This window comes from Sphaeramia orbicularis, chromosome 18 (assembly GCF_902148855.1).
Source record: "Sphaeramia orbicularis chromosome 18, fSphaOr1.1, whole genome shotgun sequence".
NCBI lineage: Eukaryota > Metazoa > Chordata > Actinopteri > Kurtiformes > Apogonidae > Sphaeramia > Sphaeramia orbicularis.
In genome coordinates, this window is record NC_043974.1 from 19,629,299 (window position 1) to 19,654,359 (window position 25,061).

The 25,061-nt window shown below is 38.3% G+C and overlaps 1 protein-coding gene across 1 annotated transcript in view; it reads right to left on the bottom strand.

The window, feature by feature from the left end:
* Positions 1-1,889: 1,889 nt before the first annotated feature.
* Positions 1,890-25,061, bottom strand: part of tbc1d14 (TBC1 domain family, member 14) — a 46,798-nt gene continuing 23,626 nt past the window's right edge. Inside the window, exons 5-16 of the mRNA XM_030162432.1 lie at positions 18,500-18,624; positions 16,749-16,831; positions 16,492-16,609; positions 13,579-13,685; positions 11,932-12,012; positions 9,861-9,949; positions 9,618-9,689; positions 7,752-7,880; positions 6,936-7,045; positions 4,841-5,099; positions 2,339-3,399; positions 1,890-2,251 (exon numbers count right to left, since the gene is read on the bottom strand). Of these exons, the coding sequence (XP_030018292.1) occupies positions 3,343-3,399; positions 4,841-5,099; positions 6,936-7,045; positions 7,752-7,880; positions 9,618-9,689; positions 9,861-9,949; positions 11,932-12,012; positions 13,579-13,685; positions 16,492-16,609; positions 16,749-16,831; positions 18,500-18,624 (1,230 nt within the window). The 3' untranslated portion in view covers positions 1,890-2,251; positions 2,339-3,342. The remainder of the gene's footprint in view (positions 2,252-2,338; positions 3,400-4,840; positions 5,100-6,935; positions 7,046-7,751; positions 7,881-9,617; positions 9,690-9,860; positions 9,950-11,931; positions 12,013-13,578; positions 13,686-16,491; positions 16,610-16,748; positions 16,832-18,499; positions 18,625-25,061) is intronic.

Genomic DNA, 25,061 nt, shown 5'->3' on the forward strand with positions numbered 1-25,061 from the left:
CACAACAAAAACACATATACACCCTTGTATTCAACTCATTACCACTGAGTTCACGTCTCAACAGGTCGTATCAGTTCACACGAGGGCGTCCGTGTAACAAACGGTTGTCATTTACTGTAGCGCAGCCACAAATACACATGAAAAACAAACGCACACGGTTTGGATATTTGCTGGTCACTACTTCAACACAAAACAAAAAACACACAAAAAAAAAAAGGAGGGGACAGTGAATCTGCAAGTGAAACTGATGATGTGAGGCACAACTCAAAGGCTGACTTGTATGTGCAAAACGCTTTATTGCAGTCCTGCGGTGTGTCTCAACGCCGGGGGGTGGAGGGGCATCGAGTACACGGCCTTCATATGTAGCTGAGAAAGTGATGTAGCCTTTGAAGAAAAGACGAGACTTTACCTCTGATCCTGTTGTCACGAAAATGCAAAAAAACCCCAGCATAGACGTGAGAGGTATCTCCATCAAATCAGTAGCACGACACATTGGACGAAGCAGCTTTACAACTGTAACAGGACACGCCACACGGAGAAACGTTACAAATCGACAGCTACGATTCTGCTGCAAAATGGTCCACTCCTCCTGTCATAAGAATAAATATAAAAAAAAAACAATAACTGCATTCATAAATCATGTTTCTTCACTTTTTCTTTGATTAGCAATGCCTTTAAATTAGTGCTCCTTAGCCTGCTGTGCTAAAGCATATTAAAAAAAAAAAAACAAAAACAAAAAACAAAGCTGCTAATGTCACCTTTCCCCCTCCACCCATATTGGTCCAGATAGTCACACTTCAACCACAGAGCGAATGCAGTGCAAGGGCCTGACACACAAACACCAAACGACCACAACACTCACACCTCATTTCTTGGTATTTGGATTCAAAAGAACACCCGTCGACCCACATGTTGCCATGAGGTCAAAACATTAGCAGCAGAATTAATTACCTTCACCTGACCGGGCGACAAAACCCACCATCCTTCTGACAAATATGAAATAAAAATCCACAAGTGACGTCGCACTCACACCAGGAGCCACGACACAATGGAACCTCACAGATTCAGGGCGGGGAAGTCGACATGTGATCGTGTTTGTCTAAAAACGACACAAACGCAGCGTCAGGGCCGGGTACCGAAGTACGATACTTTAACAGAACCGACCGAATAGATATTTGAGACGCATGAAGAAGCTCAACGCCATCAGCCTGTGCAAATATACGGTAGAACTGCAAAAGGCTGCAGTTTAAGGGTCAAAGGTCAACACATCCTAAATTCATCTTTTTTTTTTATATGGTTTCATACTTTAGGTACAAGATTAACTTTGTATTTCTAAGTTTAACCCATAAAGACCCGAACATCCACCACTACTAATCTAAACTGTTGAATACCTGTTAATCCACTGATCCTATCAATACAAGTAAATAAATGCTGTAAAATACAGTTTGTCATCTTTTCACGGTCATCACATATGACCCATTTGGACGTTCAGAGGCTCTGTAGTTACCGTAGAAACACCGTCATCTTCTACAATATTGATTAACCAGTAAAACCCATGGACTTTGATAAATGACAGTGGATGGAAATGCTAGGTTTATGTTCAATTAATGATATATTTGACTGAATAAGTCACTTTTTCTGCAGTTTTCTCTGTTTTTGATATAATTACCTTCAACTTTAATCTGACCTGTATGAACATCTACAAGATCAGCGAATTCAATATTGGACAATACCTGATCTATACAAAATACAGATGATAATATTATAAATAAATGGTGATAAATCACTTAGGAAAGGTTAGATATAGAGAAAAATATTTGGGAACTGACATAAAAGTAGCGCTGGGTCTTTATGGGTTAAAAAAGTAAAAACAGGTGTACATAATTCTGAACAGAGCAAATAAATTCCAACCACAGTGTCTTTCAGAATAAACACAATATGACTGTTTGGCAGAATCGTGCAGCCTTACTTTTGAATATCTTCTTGTTTGGACACCAAATTTCACACCTAAGAAGTAAATTTCATCAGTGTCAGTGCACGCAGCACATACACACCGCTTTTATTCATTCATTTATTAATACGACATGAACAGATGTGTGGTAAACTGGGTTGTTTTCTATCCTTTCTGTGGAAATTTAGGAAGTTGTATATAGTTTAATATTTATGCTTTGAAACTGCTTAGTAAGAACGCAGATGAGTTGAAAAATAAAACTTCACTACAGCAGGTCGACACTTTTACTGAAGTGTAGACCTGGTTGTGCAGACCTTCCTTTATTTTTTCACGTTCTACTTTTTGGGATCCTGCACACCTCTAATTTTGGATGTGTGTGTCGTTCACCTTTTTTCATAGAAAGTATCAAAGCCAATCTGTTAGTATCAGTACTGGTGTCAACAGTATTAATGATACCCAGCCCGAAGCAGCACACAGTCCACTTCCATGGACGTGCCGTAAATCCACAGTGAGACTAGTTTTACACACAGCTCATCCACACGTCTTTAACGGTAACATCCTGGTGCTTCCACAGACACAAAGCAGGTCTTCATGTTATTTGCATTTCTCTTCAATAACCATAAAAGCTCTCGAGGTTCTTTAGATGAACTAGCTTCATGGGATCAGGAGACAGACAGACAGACAGACAGTTAAAGAGGGGGGGTGGGGGTGGGGGGTTAAAGGGGGAGAGAAAAAAAATGGAGTTTTCTTCTGCTTCTGTTGCTTCATTTTCATTGTAGCTGAACCTCAGTCATGTAAAAAAGACTGTTGTGATAAAAGGTGCACTAATGCGGGGCTTCACTGGATATTTAGATACTTTTAGAAACTGGCCAGGCGAGCTAGATTTTAGAAAAAGTCCTTCTTGTTTTGTCAGAAAAGCCAAATCTAAGGTTAAATGTGCCAAACCACTACATAGCGCGGCCTGTGCAGACCTGAACGGGCCTGGGAGGTCCAGGGTCCAGGTCTGTGGGAGTGTGGGATACATTCTTCAGCTACAGGGTCCAGTCCTCTACTGGGTCTCCGAACAGAGGGGGGGTGGGGGGGTGGCAGGAGGAGTTAAATAAGGCCTCGTATTCCTCTTCACAACCCGGCCCCTTCACCTGCAGACCACCTCCTGGTTCTGGTTCTGGTCCTGGCTCTGGTCAGAACAGTCTCAGACAGTGGAGGTTTATCACAGCAGCTGGATCTTCTGGACTCGAACCAAAAACCCCCCAAGAACGGGTGTGTCCCGTATGTGGACCAAGGTCTCCTTCAGGTCCATGAGGCCTGGTCAGAGTTCCTGGAGGCTGGAGGGGGGGTGCTGGTGGAGTCAGTTAGTGTGTGAGGGTCTCGGTGCCTCCTGGGATCTCAGCTCAGCGCTTCAGCACCGGGCTGCCTCGCTCCTGGTCTTTCTGTAAGGCCTGCAGGACCTGAGGACACACACACCAAGGTTATTATTGTTAACGAAAAGCAACGAAATGACGAAAACTAGAATTGAAAAAACATTTTTGTTAACTGAAATAAATAAAAACTATAATTAAAAGAAAAAAAACATAAACTGAAACTGTATTGTGTGCTTACAAAACTAACTAAAACAGATAAAATTTATGGATAAAATTCCCTTCGTTTTTGTCTTTGTCAACATCTGATTGATACGAAATCGATTTATTTTGCTCTAGCAATTTTAGCTAGTGGCACAATACGACACTTGACAGTCCGTCACGTGTGGTTTCCAGTGGTCCCCACTCTATCTGGAAACATGGAGACTAAAGTTGGGAGAAAGCAGCAGAGTCCTGTCTGGGATTTGTTTGAATACAACAGAGAAGAAGAGAAAAGATACGACAAAACTAAAACTAAACTAAAACTAAGCATTTAGAAAAAAATGAAAACTAATAAAAACTAGCCAACCTGCTCTAAAAACTAATTAAAATTAACTGAATTAGAGAAAAAAAGTCAAAACTAAATAAAATTAAACTAGAATGAAAAATCCAAAACTATTAGAACTTTGACACACACACACCTATAACACATGGATGAAGAACAACAGATGTTTCTACAGTTGTAACTTGCATTTACCCAGATCGTTTCTATGTTTATTACTCAGACATTTGATGTGCAGTCTATGGCTATAATTTATCTATGAAAAATAATTATGACAAATGTATCGTAGAATAATGCAAACACACCCACAGGTTACAGCCTAGCACTTCATTAGCCTGACAAACTGGAGTTACAATGTTCAACTGGGCAATTCCCAACTCAACTTTCTCTTCTCTCATACTTTTTCTTCTGCTCTACCTCTAAAAATATTTGTATATTTTCAATAAATCACTGAAAAACTATTTCCTTTGTTTCATCTCAGTTTAGGCACACAAGGTCACAAGGCAGGGGGAGGATAAATAATTTTCCAGGACATTTTTTTTCATTTTCCATGACTAGAAAATTTGGTCAATCATTTTCCAGGTTTTCCAGGATGCAATTTGGAGTTGTCATTATTTATAGGTTATTATTTCACTAGAGATCAAATTGGTTCGTATGTGGCCCCTAAACTAAAGTAAGTTTGACACCTTTGACATTTAATATCTTAAGTGTAATTTTTGGTTTTTATAAATTCATCCCACGGGCCGAATTAGACCCTTTGGCGGGCCTGTTTTATGGCAATCTGAAAGACTTAACAAACATTTATCTATCTGTTAAATAGAGGAGGTAAGAAAAGTAACTAGACAGTTGCAACAAGACAAAAGTGTTCTAAAAGACGAGATAACATTTAAAATTATGTAAAACAGACTAATAAAGAAATGTGTTCTTAACCAAAGTCACTTGTATTTCGTTGGACTGTGGGTATTAGCTGTAATATGAAGCAGACTGTACCTGTCCCCACTTCCTGTTTCGACTGGTCATGTGGACGGCGGCAATGTGCTGGAAGAGCTGCTCAGCCGGGATGAGGTCGGGCAGGCGGGTGAGGAACTGTGCCATGTGGATGAAGTCCATGCACGTGAGCACGTCCTGGTAGAGGCGGAGCAGCCCCAGCGCTGTGCGGAACAGAAACTCCTCGCCGTCTCTGCAGAACACGTCCCAAACCCGACACGCCAGGTCCAGCGGCAGAGACTTACTGTACAGGGTGAAGATCCTGAAGGGGTGAGAGGATGGAGATGAGAAGTTAAAACAGATGAACAAAGGCCAGGTAGAAATAAGAACATATAAATCATGTTGTTTTTAAGGTTAAGTCACGTAGCTACTGTTTAATTGGTTCCGTTGAATGAGCTCATGTAGTAGGAACTATAAAGTAGAAATAAAAAAAGTCTCCTTTAGTCATTTTAATCATCTTTGGTCTCAAAAATATGGATGGATGGACATACGGACAGACAGGTACTTTCTTAATCCCAAGGGAAATTCAAGAGCTACCATAAGACCTACCATATTAAAGTCAATGCCTTTTAAAGACTTTTTAAGGTATTAAATGCAGATGTGTAAATTTAAGACTTTTTAAAACCCTGCGAAAACCTTTTTAAGTGCATGTAAATGTGTTGGATCTGATTATTATGATTATCTGATTACTCCCAGTTATCAGACTTTTATGGTCATGTAAACAGGCTATATGACATGAAGAATTAAGACCAAAGGGAGTCAAACATGGTACTATTCATGTGTACCCTACCGACTAAAGTGGCTGATGAAGGTATAAGGTTAGTTTTCCTGTTTTGTCAGATGTAATGATGACTAAACTGGGGAACACACATAAGGATTTTCTAAATCTGAAGAGATTTTTTATCTGTTTATGAAGATAAAAAATCAGGCACTGAACAGTTTTGATCGTACTGTGTGTGGTGTGCTCCGATAAACTCAACACAGCCCACCACATACATAATAATTTTGTCCCACCACTGATCTAGAATCTAGTCCTCTGAGACAGAAATCTGAAGTGATCAAACATAAAATGAAGAAGAAGAAACATAGCAACAACCGGAAAACACAACAAGCACCATGTTGTTTCGGTTGTGGTACGACTTGAGACATTAAATAGACATTCTCAAGCTTCCCACAGTTCCACAAGCTGGTCCCCCATTTCTGAGGTCCACTGAGCTTTACGTTTCAGGTCGGCCATGTTTGTTTTTATTTACGCCTGTTTCCTTGTTCCTCGTTCAGCTCGCTTCTTGATTGGCTACATTCCATTTCACGTCACAGTTCACTGAGTCATGACTCGGGAGTCATCAGCTTTCCCCACACACACAAAGATTTTGGTCGTAAATACTGAACAAGTTTAATATTTAGGATTGTCGGCCCCGACCCATTTGGGAACCAATTGTCAGGATAAATTTAGTTTTAACACACCTCAGACCACAGGATATTCTTATAAGACATATAATAATCTAACGTTTACTGTCCTTGGTTGGGAAGGGGGAAAATCAGGACAAAAACAGTCCGATTATCTTTATGTGTGTATCCTGCTTGAGTCTGTTTATGTTCTAAAGTCTCCTCACAACATAAGAAATTACAAAACAAAGCCGTCAAATACAGCTGACTTATTACTCCATGTGCTCTGTTTACTCTACGTCTGATATAAGTGAGAGTGCACATAAAAATAATTTACCACACAAAGACCCCCACCCACATAAACACCCTGTCCTGTTTTCTCAGAAAAAACACCTGATGTGAAACCACCATGAGCTCACTGTGTCATGTTGTGAAATAACGAGAAGTGTCAAGTCTTCACCAGGACAGAAAAACTACGAGTTCTCTGTGCACGAGTGGAAAAAATTATGATGATGTGATCTGACATTTTATACTACAGTTACTTTTCCGGCTGTGATGTGACATAACGGAGAGTGGATCAATGAGGTGACTGTGAGACCTTAAAAATTGGGTTGCATTAATATATATATAAACAGCAAAATGTGAGAAGACTCTGAAAAGAACAAAAACACAATGTTGGAATAAATTAAAAGAAAAGAAGCTTTAAACTCACCAGTCAATTAAATAAATATCTGGGGTCAAGTTGTTTTTCTTGAAATGTGCAAAAAGCTTTGGTAGATTTTCTTCAAAGAACACTTCAAACGCTGCAAAGTAAGTCAACATCTGCAGAGAGAGGAGAAGGTGGTCTTAAAGAGTTGCACAAAAACCAGTGTCTGGAGAGCAATGAGTCATTTATAGAGATAGACGACTGCGAATGAACCATGTGTCGGGCTGCGGGAAATATAAACTGTCAAAGATTTTAGAGGCTTGAGTTAAAACAGTGATTTACTATAAACTAAATTTAACTGTTTAGATGATGTTGCATATGTTTTTAAAGCCACTCAGCTGCATGAAAATATCTAAATCCATCTGATAAATCTGATTAATTTATAAAATCAATGTCTTTTTGAGGTGGATTGAGCAGAAATAATCAAGTTAAGAGACAAACACAACCCAGTTGATTTTTAAGACGCTTCTGAATGTTTCATGTTTCATCATTTGGCCACATTGATTCTCCCAAACAAGGATAAATTATTGACTCTGTTGAACCACTATGAGAAGACTAATAGCATAAGACATGAAACATTCAAAAGAATATTGAGCAAATACATATATAGATGTATATATATTTTTTTACATTTTGCAACAGATCTGTTTGATTTTAAATCTGGATTCACTTATTTTTTATGTAGTTTTGGTGATTCAGAGCAGGAGTAGCTAGCTACCCAGTTGCAGCATTTTGCACAATGCAGTGTCATGCAAACACGACTAATATTTGTGAGTGTGTGTGTGTGTGTGTGTGTGTGTGTGTGTGTGTGTGTGAACTGACAAGGCTGTGGTCCACTCTGAAGAAGGCCATCTGGCAGGGTTTGTTGAGCAAGTTGGCAAAAGCAATAAAGGCATCAGCTGTGTCCAAGTTCAGGATCAGCACTGCTGCTATGAACGACATTCCCTGCACCTGAAAACAAAAGCACAAAACAAAGGTCACAACTTTATTAAACACAAGCTTCGGTGTTTAATGTGCTCTAAGGATCAAAATTTGATTCGATTAGACTTCATTGATCCCACAATAGGGAAATTCAACAATCAAGGCAGCAACAGAATAAAGTGTATCAAAAAGCAATAGTGCAAAAAACAAATACAAAATAAAAGGTAATAATAGTAATAAAAACTATACAGACAATATACATATTTACAACAGAGTGGAATTTCAAAAAGTCAGACATGGCTAGTTTGGCTGTAGTTGGGACTGTTTTTGTTCACTCTGACATGCTTCATGCAACCTGCCGTCTCATGGAAACGCTGATAAAGAGATACAAAGAAACCACATTAAAAAAAAAAAAAGCGTGCACACACAGAATGCTTAAATTGTGTAGGAGATGATGAGTTGGGGTCAATGCAGGAAGTCACAGTCATTTCTAGTCAAGTTTAGAGAGCGTGGGGCTGCAGTGAAGAACAGAGGCAAACCACAGCATCTATGTGTGGTTGTGGAGATCACACTGCGTCTAAGGCACAGTAACACACACTGGTTCAAAGAGCACATTTTAAATCCACTTATATAACGAATATAGAGGGAAAAAATGTTATGACTTAAAAATGTTCCTATGACCACGAATAAATGCAATTTGTAGCTCTACGAAGGGGGCAAAGCATAGATTTTGAGCTTTCTTTCTGGGAAATCACCCCTACTTGGTACAGAAATGCCTTGAATAATTAATCAGGCAGTGCATTTTAGATATTTACAGACTGTTCAGATATCACAACCCCGATGTCTGCAGTAAAAACCATGTTTACACACAGAACAGCCTCTACAGTCACAGAAGAAATTATTAGACCACCCTTGTTTTCTTCAATTTCTTGTTCATTTTAATGCCTGGTACAACTAAAGGTACATTTGTTTGGACAAATATAATGATAAAAACAAAAATAGCTCATAAGATTTCAATTTAAGAGCTGATACCTAGCAATCTTCCATGTTTTCTTGATAATAACCAAAATTACAAAAGTTCTTACATCTATAGCTATGGCATTGTATTGACAAAAACAATGCTTTAAGGTGTTCCATGTTTTCTTTTCTGTCTGTTTTAGTCACATGACACACACAGGAGTTAGTACTTCATTGCATAACCATCGTTCCTGATGACTTTTGATGGTCTAATCCTTTTTTCTGCAACTGTACAGTCAAATGAAAACTACTGTGTCCATTCCACACATAAACACTTGCCTGGTATTTGATGCTACAAACTAAAATATACACAGTCTAATAAATACACAGAAACAACAGCTGGGAACGCCTTATGAATATAAAGATACAGACAGAATATTCAGGGGTATGGTAGGTGTATGGCGGTGGCTTTATATTTTCCTGACTTGACATACACCTAACACCTGGTGCTGTTAGTCACACCGACCGCATTCACACTTTGGTAATTAGAAATAACTAAAATAGAATACGGAGGTGTTATGTGGGACGTCATTGTGTGTGCTGTTAGTCTTAACATTTAACACACAACCTACTTGTTACTACTGTACAATACTGGAGTTGATTTCTTGTCTCAGTCAAATTTCTTTATAACGCATCTGTATGATTTATAAATGAACATGAGGCTTAGTGTTAAAACATTTTCTACTGCTGTGTGTGTGTGTGTGTGTGTGTGTGTGTGTGTGTGTGTGTGTGTGTGTGTGAGTGACTTACATAGCCAACATCAGGCCGGTAACAAGTATACGCTCCCAGGATGCTGTGCAACACATCATGATAGGGCCCGCCCTGATGATGAACAAAGAAATAATGAAGACAATAGAATAAACAGGTGGAAAATATATTTTTTATGCAGAAATTCAGCTCTTAGATGTTGTTCGACACATTGTTTGATTGATTATTGGCTCTGACCCAAGTCTGTACAGTTTTGGTGGTAGTGGTTCATCTTCTCTCACTGACCTGCTGGAAGATACACAGCTGTGGGAAGGTTCTGGAAATGTCCAGCTTGATCAGCTCTAGGCTCGACTCCCGGTCTGATGAACCAGCATCTGCAACATGTGAGATCACATTGGAAAACTGCAAAACAATGGGACTCTGTGGACATATATTCAAAGGATACTGAATGATGCTTTTAACCATATCTGAACCTTGAAGGGAAATATTCTAAAGCTCTATTCACACTGGATTAGTATGACCTGTGGATCTGTGAAGATTTGGAAATGAACTCCGAATGTGTGTTTCAAGCAGTACATTCACACAGGATAAATGAAGTCTGTTTTTGACTGACATCTGGGTTTACTGACATTACTTCCCCAAGCTCACTGTCAACAAATTATTATAATAACTGTTGAGTTAATTATTGTAGCTGTAGTTTATCATCGTTTGAGAGATCAGTTTTCTGAAGAATCTAAGGCCATGTCCACACAAAACTGCATTTTTTTTCCTATCCGATCTTTTTCTTTGTCGTTTTCAAAAAGTGCTCTGTAAACACAAGAGTCGTTTCAGGAAATATCTCTGTCAACATGAAACCACTGAAAACAATGTAGTACAAATGATAGGCCTGTATGTGGTGTTGTAATGCTCTCACAAAAAACAGAGAAGAAGACGTGGAGCATGTGCATAAAGCTTGCTTGGTTCTACCGGGTCTGATCCAATATTTCCTCCTGGTGGCCCCTCTCCGGGGTAGATCCAAGAGCATGCAGTGAATATTGTTGGCTATGGTCGTTTGTCACTCATTGTAATGAAAGAGTAGCCGAAGATGTTGATTCAATATTTCAAATAAGCTCAATAGCTGTTGTAGCATGAGCACTACTCTGTAGTCCGCTGTTGTTGCTGTTGTGAAGTCGTGTCTTGCTTCTGGGGGGAAAGGTTGGAGAGGTATGACATTATCGTTTTAGAAAAGTTGCGGTTTGGTTGTACAGACAAAGACGCAAAACCAGCATTGTACAAATCTATCCACTCTGGGACCTGGTTTCAAAAAGTTGCCGTTTCAATGACTGAAAACGCTGGTTTCGTGTGGATGAAAGGCCTATCCGATACAAAGCTTTTGTGGATATGACTGAAACCATCTTTGTGTGGACAGGGCCTAAAGTTGGTGTTTTAGTGAAAATCCGTGTTATTCCATGACATGAACCTCCTGAATTTACATCCAAAACACATTAAAACTTGAATCTATCATCAGTGCAGCCTTCATAGTCCTCGATCATGAAATACACACAGAGGAAATAATACATGTTACAGATCTGACCAAATCACAGAGATGCTCATTTATATGGGACTAATATTATCACAAGACCTGTGTTTGTGTTTGATGAATCGAACAAGTCATTTATGAGTGAATTTTTACTTCATAAATTATAAACATGAAAAATCCCTGTGGAATTAAGATCACAGATGACCTCCACAATTATAACAAATTACCAAATGTTCATAGGTAGTACTATTCCAGTGTAAATAGGGTTTAAGTCAGATCAGCAGTAGACGAAGTATCCAGACCCTTGACTTAAAATACTCCATTATAAACTGCTGAGTATGTTCGTTTATATTATCATATGCTATAGTATCAAAATGACTGTAGCATGACTGTCATGTGAGAACCATGTAAATGTCAATTTATCATAAACTGTAAAAAATATGCCTGTTTTCAACTTTGTGATCTGATCTATTTCTAAAGCAACTTTAGGAAGCAGTTCTGTCAGGACATAAGGGAACTCACGACCACTACAACTACTACTGCTACTACTACTACTACTACTACTACTACTACTAATAATAATAATAATGATAATAATTTGGATTTATATAATACTTTTTTAGGCACTCAAACTGCATACTCAACACCAAAACATCTGGAAATGCTTGTTTTTCACTAGAAAGGAAAGGGATGAAAACTGATTTTAAAAAAAAAAGTTTCTTAAGTCTTGTGGAGCAAGTGAGCACCAAAGTTGTAGAAAATTGAAATAGACAATGCACACTGTTTCCACAAATGGTTAGAAGGTATGAAGCACAGAGGTTTCCATCATGTCTCTACCTTCAGTTTCAGTCTCTGAGGAAGGTGCTGGTGTGGTTTTCCACTTCTCTTTTGCCCGGGCCAGGCAGATGCTATAAAGCTCTGAAGAGACAAACAAATAAATGCCCCAAAATACAGTCAATATGGGAGAAGAGTAGAAAGTAAAAAGGCAAAGGAGCAGAGATTATGAACAGGTGACAAATGAGAAGACCCAGGAGATTCTAGGAATCAGCTCATTCTCCATTTCAGAGCTCATTCATTCTGTTGCTGCTTGTGTTTTGACCGTGGCTGCCCTCTAGTGATGAGACGCTGGTTGTAAATAATGAGGTTGGCAACACATGACATGGATCTCTGCACTGGCGATTGACCTCGTACTCTGCACCGGCAGATTAATATTAACTGCAGGAAAGTGCAACTACAGGCCATGTTCAACAAGCTTGGACGATGATATTTCATTCAGTGGGACTTTTATTATAGCACTAACTGAGCCATAGAGCTGGGAAAAGAGTTGCATTACTGATCATGGCACTAACAAAACTGCTGTACTTATATAGAGTCATTTAGCAGCTATATATGAAAAGACAGCTTTGTGTGTGTGTGTGTGTGTGTGTGTGTGCACGCGCGCATGTGTTGAGATAATACATAGCACTGTGTTCTATTTAAAAGGCTGAGAAGTGCAAAGCACTGTGGGCTAGCTCAGCAGTCAGTGAGCAGTGCTTATCTGTAAGTAGGCCTGAGGGTGCTGTGGAGCTTTTACACACAAACACACACACATACACAAATACATACGCACACACACAGAAAGGGTTTTTGTTAGTGTCGGTTCAAAGTTGGACCTCTTTTTGCAAGAGAATGCATTTACTGTGTGTGTGTGCGCGTGTACGTGTACGTGTGTGTGTGTGTGCGTTCGCTCTCATTGAGATGCTGCTCCTTTCCTCTTATGCCGTGGACTCACTGGACCGTGCTCCTTCTTAATGGGAACACTCGTGCTTCCTCTTCTATCTATTTCACTGCCAGTGATTCTATTACAAACACTGAGACAAATTGCTACACTCATCTGTATGAGGGGCCATATAGGACATTATTTAGAATTACCATTCACACACACACACACACGCACACACACAGGTGAAAACACACGAGCGCACATTTATGAAATGCATTCATGTTCAGGTTTAACTTTTTACAGTTACAGATTTCTTATTTCACCCTTTTGGTATGTATTTTATCACCTCCAAAATAAAAACAAAGGCTTCTCCTACTGATTTCAGCTGCAAACTAATAATTCAACAGTCATTCGAACTTCTTCACCATTATCTCACCCTCTTAAAACTATTTTATCCAAATGTTTGTCCAGCAAAACTTAAAACATATCTGACGCTGTTATCTGAGTTCTGTTTATCGGTTTAAGGTTCAGTCATTAAACTGTCCATCATTCAAACACATATAAATAAACTGAGCTCTACCATTTTCGAACTGCATCTTTCCTTCATTCTGTGCTGTCTATTGTATAACTCTTAATCGTTACCTTTTCTTAAGACCCTGTGCTTGACCAATATTTATTTTTCCTAAAAGTTCAACATGTCACTATTCTGATAAACTGATAAAAGTATGAAAGATAAACACTTTTCCCCCATAAATATGAAGCCTAAATGTTAAACTCAGTACCGTGGGTGATGTTGAGGTCGTTGCCGACAGCCAGACTCCACACTTTGCCTCTGACGCTGGGGGGGATGCCCTGCCACCACAGGTCTCTAACCCGCCGAGACGTACACCTGGAGTCAAGAAAAAGAAAGAAGTTAAGCACATTTGAGATTTCATACATCAAAACATCTTTTATGATGTCATCGCTCTTACAACAGACTTTCAATTCAAAAATAACTATCATATTTTTAGATACTTCCAATATATTAAAAAAATGCATGATCCATTTCATACGTCTTGCAACATACAGTACATCATTCTCAGCCTTGCAAGAAAAGTTCATGGTTCCATCTAATGAATCTTTAAATAGTTTTAAGCCCATTACCTACTATAAGTGGGTCAGTCTGGAACCACTTATGAATAATCTCTTTTCACTGTCACACGTTTCATTTTATTTCAAGATTCAACAGACTTTGTCATTGTATTTCTACACAACGAAATTTGAGTGCACCTCCACAATGATACCCTAAAACCAATACATATATACACATAAAACACAACATATGACACACATAATACAACTGACTTTAAGAGTTGATCAGCTGAAAAAATATCTTTTAAAAAAGTTAATACATTAAAAATAGTAAATAATTATTACTGCTTTCCTTCACCAAATCACCCATCTAAGTTTATCTTTAATCAATCTATTAGTAAATATAATAACATAACAATATAAAGTAATATGAGCTGATGACATTCGTCAGTATCTATGGCAGTGTTACATATTCCTGTTAACACAATGCAGTCAAATTTACATTTTCAACAAGTGTCAAACAAGCACCAATTGCAAGGAATTTTTAAGAGTTGAAGAAAAAGGCTGGAAAAACCAAATTTATCATCATTGTTAAAAAACAGCAGCCAGAAACCTGAAACAAGTCTGAGGACCTCTGATACAAGAACAGAAGTCCTTTATTATATATAAATGGCTATACAGCCTTTATCAGGGCATCACAAATCATGTAGAATTTATTTTAATATATTTTCATTACTTTCTCATAACTTGTTTGCATCAGTTATTTTTTTGTATTTAGGTTTTTCATCCATTCTGCTCCTTTCATTGATGAGCAACTGAATAATTTATTAACATTTATATTTTGTGTTTTTTGTCCCTTTGAAGCACACACTACCATTTTCCTCTTTATACTTAATACATTTTAAGGAACAAATGTATTTCAGATTTTTTCAGGACTGACAGAAGCCACACTTCTGGTGGTGTTTGATACATTTAGATCATGTTTTAAACAAAGAGCAAACAATTTATGCTCAACACCTGCAGGAGGGACATCATTTTCAGATTAATGAGTATGTTCTGTATGACCAGGACCTATATTTGTAGCCCTGACAGTCATTCTGCTTCAAACCAGTACGCTGGAGTGAACATATGGCGGGCTTGTCAGACGGGTTGTGTTGGTTTTCTACTAATGACTCATCGTGACTGCGGATGATTTGTTTGTGTTGTGAATCTGGAGCGATCGTCAGCAACAGCTGTTCAGGAAATATGGTGTTGATCAGTCAGAGGGGTTATATTATTAAAAGTAAAGAATATAAATGACTACAGTTCCTTGCAAGATAAGATAATCCTTCATTAGTTCCACAGTGGGGAAACTGACATCTGCAAAGTGCAAGATGCAATAAAGACAAAAAATATATGATCAAGAGAGCAGTAAATACACTGTCACACGTGGTTACTTTAATAGTGTTTAACTCATATGCTAGTATGGCACAAGTGAGTTGGTCGGTTTAGATGGGAGTTAGACAGGGATGTTCTGTTACCTTCATTAAACTCAGTGACACGATTGTATAGTTTTCACATATTAAACTACACTGCCCTGCACAACCTTTTCTTTTGATTACAGGAGACATTCACTGGATTTTTTTTTTTACTTCCATTTTGTTGTTTCAGTTTTGAGATTTTACAAGACAAACATTTAGAACATACTGTCAGTTGTCGTCCTGTATATTGTCCACTTTTTCCATCAATCTTCACATGTTGCTTGCTGTGGTCTTATGATTGTGAATTTCTTCCACAATGTCTCTCCAGTTATTTAGGGTAGGGGGTCCTCTTTACACCATTTTAATGTGATGGCTTTTTTAGTCACTACCAAGGGGATTTTAATCAAATATTTATCCTTACTTAGTAGGTTTTTTCCTGTTAAATGACCCAAATATAGCACAGAACATGTCCTTGGTAATTCATATACCAATATTTTTCCACATTCTTCACTGATATTATTCCAATATTGGGATAATTTTGTGCACTGCCAAAAAAAAGCATTCACTGGATTTAACTAAGTGAATAGTTCAGATCCTTCCATTAGTAAGTACTGCAGTGGTTAATAATATTTCAGCTCTAACAAGTTATTTAACTCTAGCTGGAATTTCCCCTTGTGGGACTAATGAAGGCATATCTTATCTTATCTTATCTTATCTTATCTTATTTTTACTCTAACTGATAGAGTAAGTAGCCTTTCATGTCTTTAACATCAAACAGACTGGACAATGCCAGGGTTCATCAGGGTCATCAGGTTTGTGACAGAATGGTTCAGGGAGAAGGAGACATCATTTTCTCAGATGGATTAGCCTAAAGTCCAGACACTAAGTTGGGATGTAAAGACAACTTGATGGAGCGGTCTCTTTCTCCATCATCAAAAATCAAAAATTAATGCAACTATGGATGGAAAAAATATTCTGAACCTTATTGTGACACTACATAAGCATTATGTGGCAAAAAAGATGTCACAGTGAATGTCTCCTGTAATCAAAACCAAAGGTGGTGCAGTCAAATATTGCATGTGCGACTTTTTTGGGGGGCTGGGCAGTTTATATCGTAACAATGGAAACAGATTTAAGCTCAGAGAGATAAGTGTTTGCTCTCACATTGTACTCCAGTTCGGCAAAATCTCCTGGTTCCAGGTCTGAGCGGCTGAGCCAATGCTGTCCTCCAGTTTGCATCGATCCTCCAGCTGCTTCTTCTTCTTCTGAGCATCCTTCAGCTCTGCACGGAAACAGGTTCAATTCAAAGCAAAGGTTCACAGAAAAGAGGAATGTGAGTTTAAAACAGATCAAGCGTAGGGTTCAGACCTACATACAAATGGAATTCCCAAAGTGTTGATTATTCTATGAAATGAACTCACCTCTTTTCTTGGCCTGGGCCACCATTTCTTCATACTGCTGTCTGTGCTTCTGTGCCTCCTCAGCTGGCTTGGCAGGTAAATTACTGTAACACACATAGAAGCACTTAAATATACACACAACCAAGCGAATATGTGCTCTCCATGCGTTCACTCCATTATTCATGGTGAGCAGGCTTTATAGTTATAGATAGGGAACTATTCACAGAACTGGAACTCTATACTGGGTGAGAGATGAATGATTTCTTACCAAAGGAGAGCTGCAACAACTAATCAGCTAGTCCAGTATGAACTCGATTAATCATTTTATCAAGTTAAATGCGGCAAAGGTAAAGGAACAAGGAAAGGTGGCAAAAATTTGTTTTTCAAATGTGATGACTGTTGTTACATTATGTCACAGAGTGACAGAAAAACATGTTTCTATAATGAAAATAACCGTTATCGTAAGCGAAGGGATTCATGTTGATACTGTGCTGCCCTCTCCACAGAATATCATGCAGAATAATCAGATTGATGTGTCAATCTGACTCATTTATAATCAGTAACAAGGGTGATTCTTTCCCCTCAAATAGTGGTGGGTGATGCCAACAAATATTTCATAGTTGTTAATTCACATTAAATGCTTAACATGATTATGAAACATGTAAATTCATCTTACAAAATGTGTGTTTGTTGATATTTGTTTCCATTTTATTCTAATACAAAGATAGTTTTGAATTTCAGCGGTTGTGAGGAAACAACAACAAGGGCAAACAATGAAATTTCTGAATTGGTTTTTGTCTAACTAATGCTAAATGTGCAGTAACTGGTAATGGCAAAAAGAATTTATTCTAATAGTTACGATGTAAAGACAGAATTTATAATAAAGTATATGGGTTCATCCATTCCCAAAGTCGGGACTCACATTGGAGATTTTGTTTGGGTAAATACTAATACAGGAAAGAACTGACAGCCTGCTAAATCCACCTAATAACATTTATTTGTTTCTTTTTAAGTGGATATTGTTTTACTGATGAGAGACAAAAAAAATATGATGCCCATTAACGCTGCCTTAATGCATTATTTGGTCCCATAAAGTATTTTAGATCTATATGATTTGAGTAACATGCACGAAAAAATGAGTTGTGATTTATCAAATACTTGGGTGGTTCATGTATTCAAAATGCTATTTTATGAGGTTCACAATTTGATAAAATTGCAGTAAAAATGGTCAAATTCACTCTCGTCCTCATTAAGAAATAAGACCCCTCAAAAAAGTTTGAAAGCACTATTCAATTGCACGACATCGAGCCTGCACTTTAAGGATCTTTTTAACCAGCAGAGGGTGACAGTAAGCACACAAAGGTCTGTGTAAGAGCTGAACTCACACTATCTACAAAGTGGTACTTTCATTTTCATTCACAATTTTCCACAACACTAGCATCGTTGATGTGGCAGAGCAGCGTTTAATCATACACCAAGCCGAGCATATGTTGGTCCATCTGTTTGTTAACACAATGTAAAATGCTGAAAAAGCAGGGTAATGGAGCCAGGCTGAAGCAGGGCCATTAAACTTTCAGCAGCTCTTCTCTTTTACCGACAATCGTGCAGGGACACAGTGAGAGCTGGAACAATACTGAATGAAATGTAATGGAGGATGGAGGACTGATAAGGAAGGAATGAGGAGTAGCTGGAAAGGCAACAGACGCCGCTTTATCGGAGTGAAAAATGTGGGATAGTAAAATAACTGTGTGTGTGTGTATGTGTTTACATACGCCGGTCTGTCCTCCAGTATAAGTGCAGTGGTGGAGAGGGGCTCAAAGTCCAGGTTTTTCCTCACACTCTGCCTGGGAGACGTTGGGTTGCCTGGTCCAGCTCTGCCACTTTTTGTTTCATATTCCTGATGACAAAAAAACAGGAAAGGATCAGAAAAGAACCACAAGAATACAAACTACTACTACATCACAGTATCTGACAGTGAGGTTTTAGCTTCTAGTACAGGGGTTAATAGGAGCAAACAAGCAATTTAAAAATTAAAATGGAAAGTTTTTTTAATTTTAGGAGTGCTTTCCCAAGTTTTTGTACATGTGACACCTAAAATTGTCCAAATGATGCTGAATTATATATATTTTTTATTGAAAGGCATTTCTAGTGGAAGGATCTCCAGACTTCACAACTATCCACTTAAGTCTTGTACAAAATATTAGAGGTTAAAGAGCATCTAAGCCATCTTAAAAATCAATAAAAAAAAAAAAAAGCCTGGATAGATTTTTTTTTTGCTGGCCAGTGTCCAGAAAGAATTTATCTTACTGGAAAAAGTTAAAACTCACAGGTCAAGTGAGTCACAAACAATTACAAACCCAAATGTAGCATAATAATGCACTGCTGCATCATAAAAATGCTTCTCACTTAGTTTTCTTTTGACCCTTTCAAACATTTTCCACAAAGACTGAGTATTTTCATTCCTGAACATTGATTTTTCCTTGTCCTTTTTCTTTACTTTTGGCAATGAAATCCTCAGAACTGTTATGTTTGTTACAACAGATTAAAAGAAAAGAAACTATGCAAGGGGGAGTGATGTTTTAGTTCCACTGAATTCATTATGAAGCTGTTCTATCATTTTTGTGCTTTTGTATCAGACACGAAACAAGTAAAACAGTCATTTAATTGCAGCTTATAAAGACTACATGTTAACCAGCCTTTCTAAGATCATTTCAAGCTGCTGTGCTGTACTGATAAAGATCTTAAAATAACTGTGACGTGACCTGACAAAATAAATATGCACTACACACTAATGACGCAGCTGTGCCCCCCCTGTTTATTTTGTTTAGAAGTAGCCGCCACTGAACATGAGAGATGCTGAACACTTGGTGCTGGTATAATGATTAGGTGATCATTGTTTAAAGACAGGTAGAGTAAGGAAGTGTAGGAAAGATCAACACCTCAATTTTGTGATTCAAATGTAAATTTGTCTGGAAAGCTCTTAATTTATTGACGTCTTAATGCACTTTACGAGGGAAAAATGTTAATTACTGGCAAACGGAAGCCCTGCATTACATATAGACACTAAGGGAAAAACCAACAGGCTTTTGAGGTCAGGTTCATTTGGGCTAAATTTAGCTTCACGTTGCTGGCAGCAGTGAAGCATCCAGAGCGCAGTAAAGTGGAGGAAAATTAGTGTAATAGGCTAGCTGTTCTATATTCTTTGTCATATGTACTGACAGCAAACAGGACACAGGTGTGGTTCAACAGTCAGAGAAAACTGCAATGAGATGGTTAAGGGTGACTCTTGTGTAGAAACAGCGTAGAAAAGAACACTAATGTTTCCAGAGCTGAAATAGAGTTATGTAAAGAATACAATAAACAGAGAAATTTGTACGTATACATAAAGTCACACAGTAAGAGTGTGAAATGTCTGAACAGCCTTGTGACAACACTTCTATGGCCTCGGAGTATTTGTCATTCGGTGTCTAATGAGTGACTGTGGTGTGATGCAGCCCCACAGAGAGGGCATGTGACTGCCAAGGCCACAGAGAAGTTTAACACAAGGCCGCCAATCAGATGACTTAAACAGTGTGTGTGTGTGTGTGTGTGGTAGTAGTAGTAGTAGTAGTAGTAGTAGTGCTGAGCTTAAAGGGGTGATATTTCTGCTTTTTTTTTTTTTTTAAATGGAATTATGCATTTTAAAACATTTCCCTGCGGTCTACATAAACTGTAAATGCTATGCTTGGGTCTGAATTCTTCATTAATGACACCAGAAAGGTCGTTTTAAGGGCTAGCCCTTTAAATACACATGAGCCACTTCACGCCCCACCCTCTCCAGGTTGTTGGCTGTGCTGCTCTGTCCCGTTCAGCCAACAACTGAACATTTTACGTAATCGGCTCGAAGTTTGGACATATTTTCAGTATGGACTACAACTGCTGCTGCTGCTAAACAATTATGGCGTATTTGGAGAAATGCTTGTCGGAAGTCTTGACCTTTTATGTGCAAATGACATTTTATAACAAGTTATAAAATGTAACAAATTAAGCAGGAATTAAAACAGGTTGTAGAAATCCACTGGATTTTTGCCAACATGAATATAAAGATAGCTTTGCAGCACCTGGAGGGTTCAAATTCAAACTTTTTGAACTATTATGGTCCAAATACATAAATGAATGTACCAAAGACTAATAAAACTGGGTTTAGCAAACTATGACCCCTTTAAATCCAGCATTAAGCATTAAAGGTCTGATGAAGCACAAATAGTTCCAGGACAACCTGTGGGAGAACACCCACATTATCTATATGGTTAATTGGAGAGACACTGTAAACGGGGCAAGTGCAATATGAGCACTCACACCCCTATGGTGTCCAAAATGGCCTCCAGCGCACATTGAGCTGGTTAATAATGCAGGATGAGGGCTGCGAACAATCAGCTTAACGCTGTGCTGCAGCGACAGAGCCGTTCACATTGATCAGCACAGGCCACAGTGCAGCCAGGAAGATCTACTCGGCTTTATTAATCTGTCTTTGTGCTACTGTCGGTTGTATCACAGCCTGTTCTTCATGGGCCCTGGGGGTAAAATAAATCTAACTGCGTGAGATTGAATTTGGAGGTGAAGGGAGGCACGTAGCAGTACAAAAAGTGTGATGAAGAGACACGTGGAAAGAAAGCAGCTATGAATTCATGATCACAGCCATAACTTTTCATTATATGCTAAAAGCAGAAGGATAAAAATGTCATAAAAAAAATAAATTAAAACACTAGATTAAAAATAGAATATAGATACGGGTATATGGGAAAGAGAATGATCCCTCTCACAGATCATATATGACAGACGCCCCTTGGTCTCCCATTGGTTTTGCCTGCCATTTCAAAGCCAGGAGATGGGTTTTAACTGTTGCCATGTTGGCGTTTTGGACCCACACATGACCATGTTTGGACAGAATAGTAAAGCTACTGGAACGTAGGGGTCAGAAATGCTGTAGCTTAATGACATTGTAAAACTGATCAAGCATTTTGATAGCAAAGTAGTTTCACAGACTTGTTATTGTAACTACAATCAAGCTGAATTCAACATTTACTGACTTTAGCTTCATTTCATTGAGATTCAACAGAGGAGTCATATAGATGTTCAAATAATAGTTCACTGAGAAAAAAACTGAATGGTTTTTTATCTCCGCTCCAGCAACAAAACGATAAAAAGCAAGAATGGGACGAATGACGGGCAAAGAATGTAAAAAGGAACCACTCCGAGACATAGCTGATAGAATTTTACAAGTTTGCTGAAAAAAAAACAACACTCCAGAAACGGAGAAAAGGTTATGTTTAATGAATCCTAACAGGCATCAGGAGTAAAGACATAAGATCAGAGTGAATGAGTTGGTAGAGGAAGAGGGGAAATCTGTGAGAGAATGAGAGCATTAAAGAAGAGCGAGGCTGGAAGTTAGAGCGCTAATTAAATAACTATTCCTCCGCCGCTAGAAATGGAGCCAATTTCTGAGTCACAAATCTCATGTGTGTCCTCTCCCCTTCGTCCTTTACTGTCAATATTCTCACTCTCCTCTGCTCTGCATCCTCTTATCGTTCCCTTGCTGCCTCTTCGTCCGACTGCATTCTGTGCAGGATTAACGCGTCGCTGCATGTTCGGTTCAAAGCGGCATCACACTGAGCAGAGGGCTGGATTTAGAGGCTAATAAAAAGGGGCTTTTTGGCTGACCCGTCATCTCCATTCCTCTACAACTGCATCAAAGTGGAAGGCGCTCACGATCCATGTTATGTAGGTCACATCCAGTTTAATGAAACACTGGATTTCACACTGAATTTAGAGGTAAACCCAAACAGAGGTGCACCTGGCTTGTTGTGTCCGTACCTTCTTAAGCCTATTCTGTGCAGAGGTGAGGAGGGGGGGGGTGTCTGCTTAAATGGATGATAACATGCATGTACTGCTCCTGGGTTTATTAAAGGCTGTGTGTACCCAAGGGAGCAGCTGCAGGTCGATACAAAAGGTTAGCCTGAGCTTTGCATGCTGGGAATGGTTGAACACTGCAGAGGGAAAGAGGAGGGATGGGGGTGGGGGGTCTGGCGTCTGTCCAGCGGCAATGCAGGTGCTACCAACAAGGTGAAATACAAGAGGAGGGGAGGTGTGTGAGTTTTAATGAGAGGTGGAAACTTTTTCACACCAGGAGCACAGAGAATTGAATTTCAGAGCTAGAAACATGTAAAACTGGACATACAAGAAGAAAACCATCAGTGCTGACTGAGATTTGGGTATTATGTCCAATATCTTCTATAAAGGTTCTTATAACTATAATCATGTTATAAAGTACGAAATGTACAGTATCCATACTTCACCTTTACACTGAATTATGTTCTTTTTAGTTGGAACTTCCATACAAAGAGAAATGTAGCTCATGGGAAAACACACAAAATGAAATAACGACTAACTAAAACTTTCAAAATGGAACTTTGGTGTAACAAAACAATACGCAAAATAAAGGACAGTATTCAAATGGAACCATCTGTATTTATGGAAATATTCATTAAGCCAATGGTGATTTTGGGTAGAAATTCAATATGAACAGCCCATCGAGGTTATTGGAACATTAACTGTTTCTATAGTTAGTTACTTTCAGTCATATATGCATTTCAAAACAACACAACAAGAGAGAAATACACAGTTTGACTGAAAAAAGGCTCAGGCAGAAGCAAAGCCCACCTACTTTACAGCTTAAGCTACACAATACATGGTGTCAAGTCAAAAGACAAAAAAAAAAAAAAAACATAACATACAAAGCCATAACTCTCAAATATAGATGCATATAAGGCTTTTTTGAACATAACAAAAGAAGTACATTGCTTAAGTTTTAAATTAACACTATTCCACAGCTGAACCCCTTTAAAAGAAATACTTCTTTAACTTCTTTTTTAGCTTTTTATAACATAAATTTGCATCCATCTCTCAACTCATATTTCCTTTCAGACACTATAAAAAGCTTTTGCACACCATCTGGTACTGTTTTGTTTTTTGCTTTAAACATGATTTGCATTGTTCTATAATAAACCAAGTCTCTAAACTTCAAAACATGAGAATTTAAAAATAATGGATTAGTATGATTATAATATCCCGCTTTATGTATGATACATATTGTTTTTAATTTCAGATGCTAGTTTATGTTAGTAGTTACTCAGAAAATTTGTTGCCGTTATATACAGCTTACTGCTTCATAAAATTTGTAAACATTTCATGTGTCTTTTGTCTTTTGATGGCTTCACAAGGCAGTAATTATTTCTAAACTGTGCGTCCAAGTTGCACCTTCAATATAAATGAGCTTACCAGTTTTACAGTTTAACATGCAGTTTAAATCACTTCACCTTGTGAGATCCGGCAGTAGAAGCAGTATTATTAACAAATCTCTATCTATAGACACGTTTCTGCCATTAGATAACGTCACACTGCGGTTGTACCAGTCAGCTGCTGTGTCCAATAAATTTCATTTCTGTCATGGTCTCAATATAAATGTGTGTGATAAAGGTAGCTCAAAAGACTGAAAATGTAGTATGAATAAGAAAAATCATGTCATTTACACACACCTTCCATTCACACCTGAGGCTACATATTTGCAATATGTAGCAAAGACAGTTGTTTTATCTCAAGCCCTCGTCACAAAGAATCTTATAGTACGTCATATTTTCATCATCCCATCCGGACCTTTGTTCATAAACGTATCTTGCAATCAATATAATCTGTTTTTGTTTCCTTTTTTAAACTGGAAGGCCGGTGAATTGAATTTCATAGATGGAAGATGTAAAAGTGGACAAAGAGGAAAGATAACTACATTTTGGCTGCTTCATTGAGAGGAAAGGGAAATGTGGGTTGAGCACGCTGCATGAACATATGGCTGTGTTAGAAGAAAATCTGCAGCACTTCCAGTGATTCATTAAGAGCATCACAAATGGAAGACACTTCCAAACTGATTAACAAAGTTGCAAAAGCTACAGCGCAGAACCAGGGGAGCAAACGAAGACTAATAAACATGTGTGCCCTCAACAACCTGCTCTATCCTAGTTTGTACATATTAAGAGGTTATTTTATTATTTTAGTTTTTATTCTACCCTAATTACCTTTTGTATACTTTAGCCTGTATTTTATCTTCTATACTACAAAACCAAGACCTGGGTAACTATATTTCGTTAGTCTGAGTTTGAGTAAAAGGAAAGTGTTAAAATATGTCTCTCTTTTCCAAATATCCACACTCCAAGTTCAAAGTGTTGCTGTGCTGGGGCAGTAGCGCTTAAGCTGCTAAAACAGTAACCATATCCCATGATAACCTGCCTCCACGGCAACCTGCTT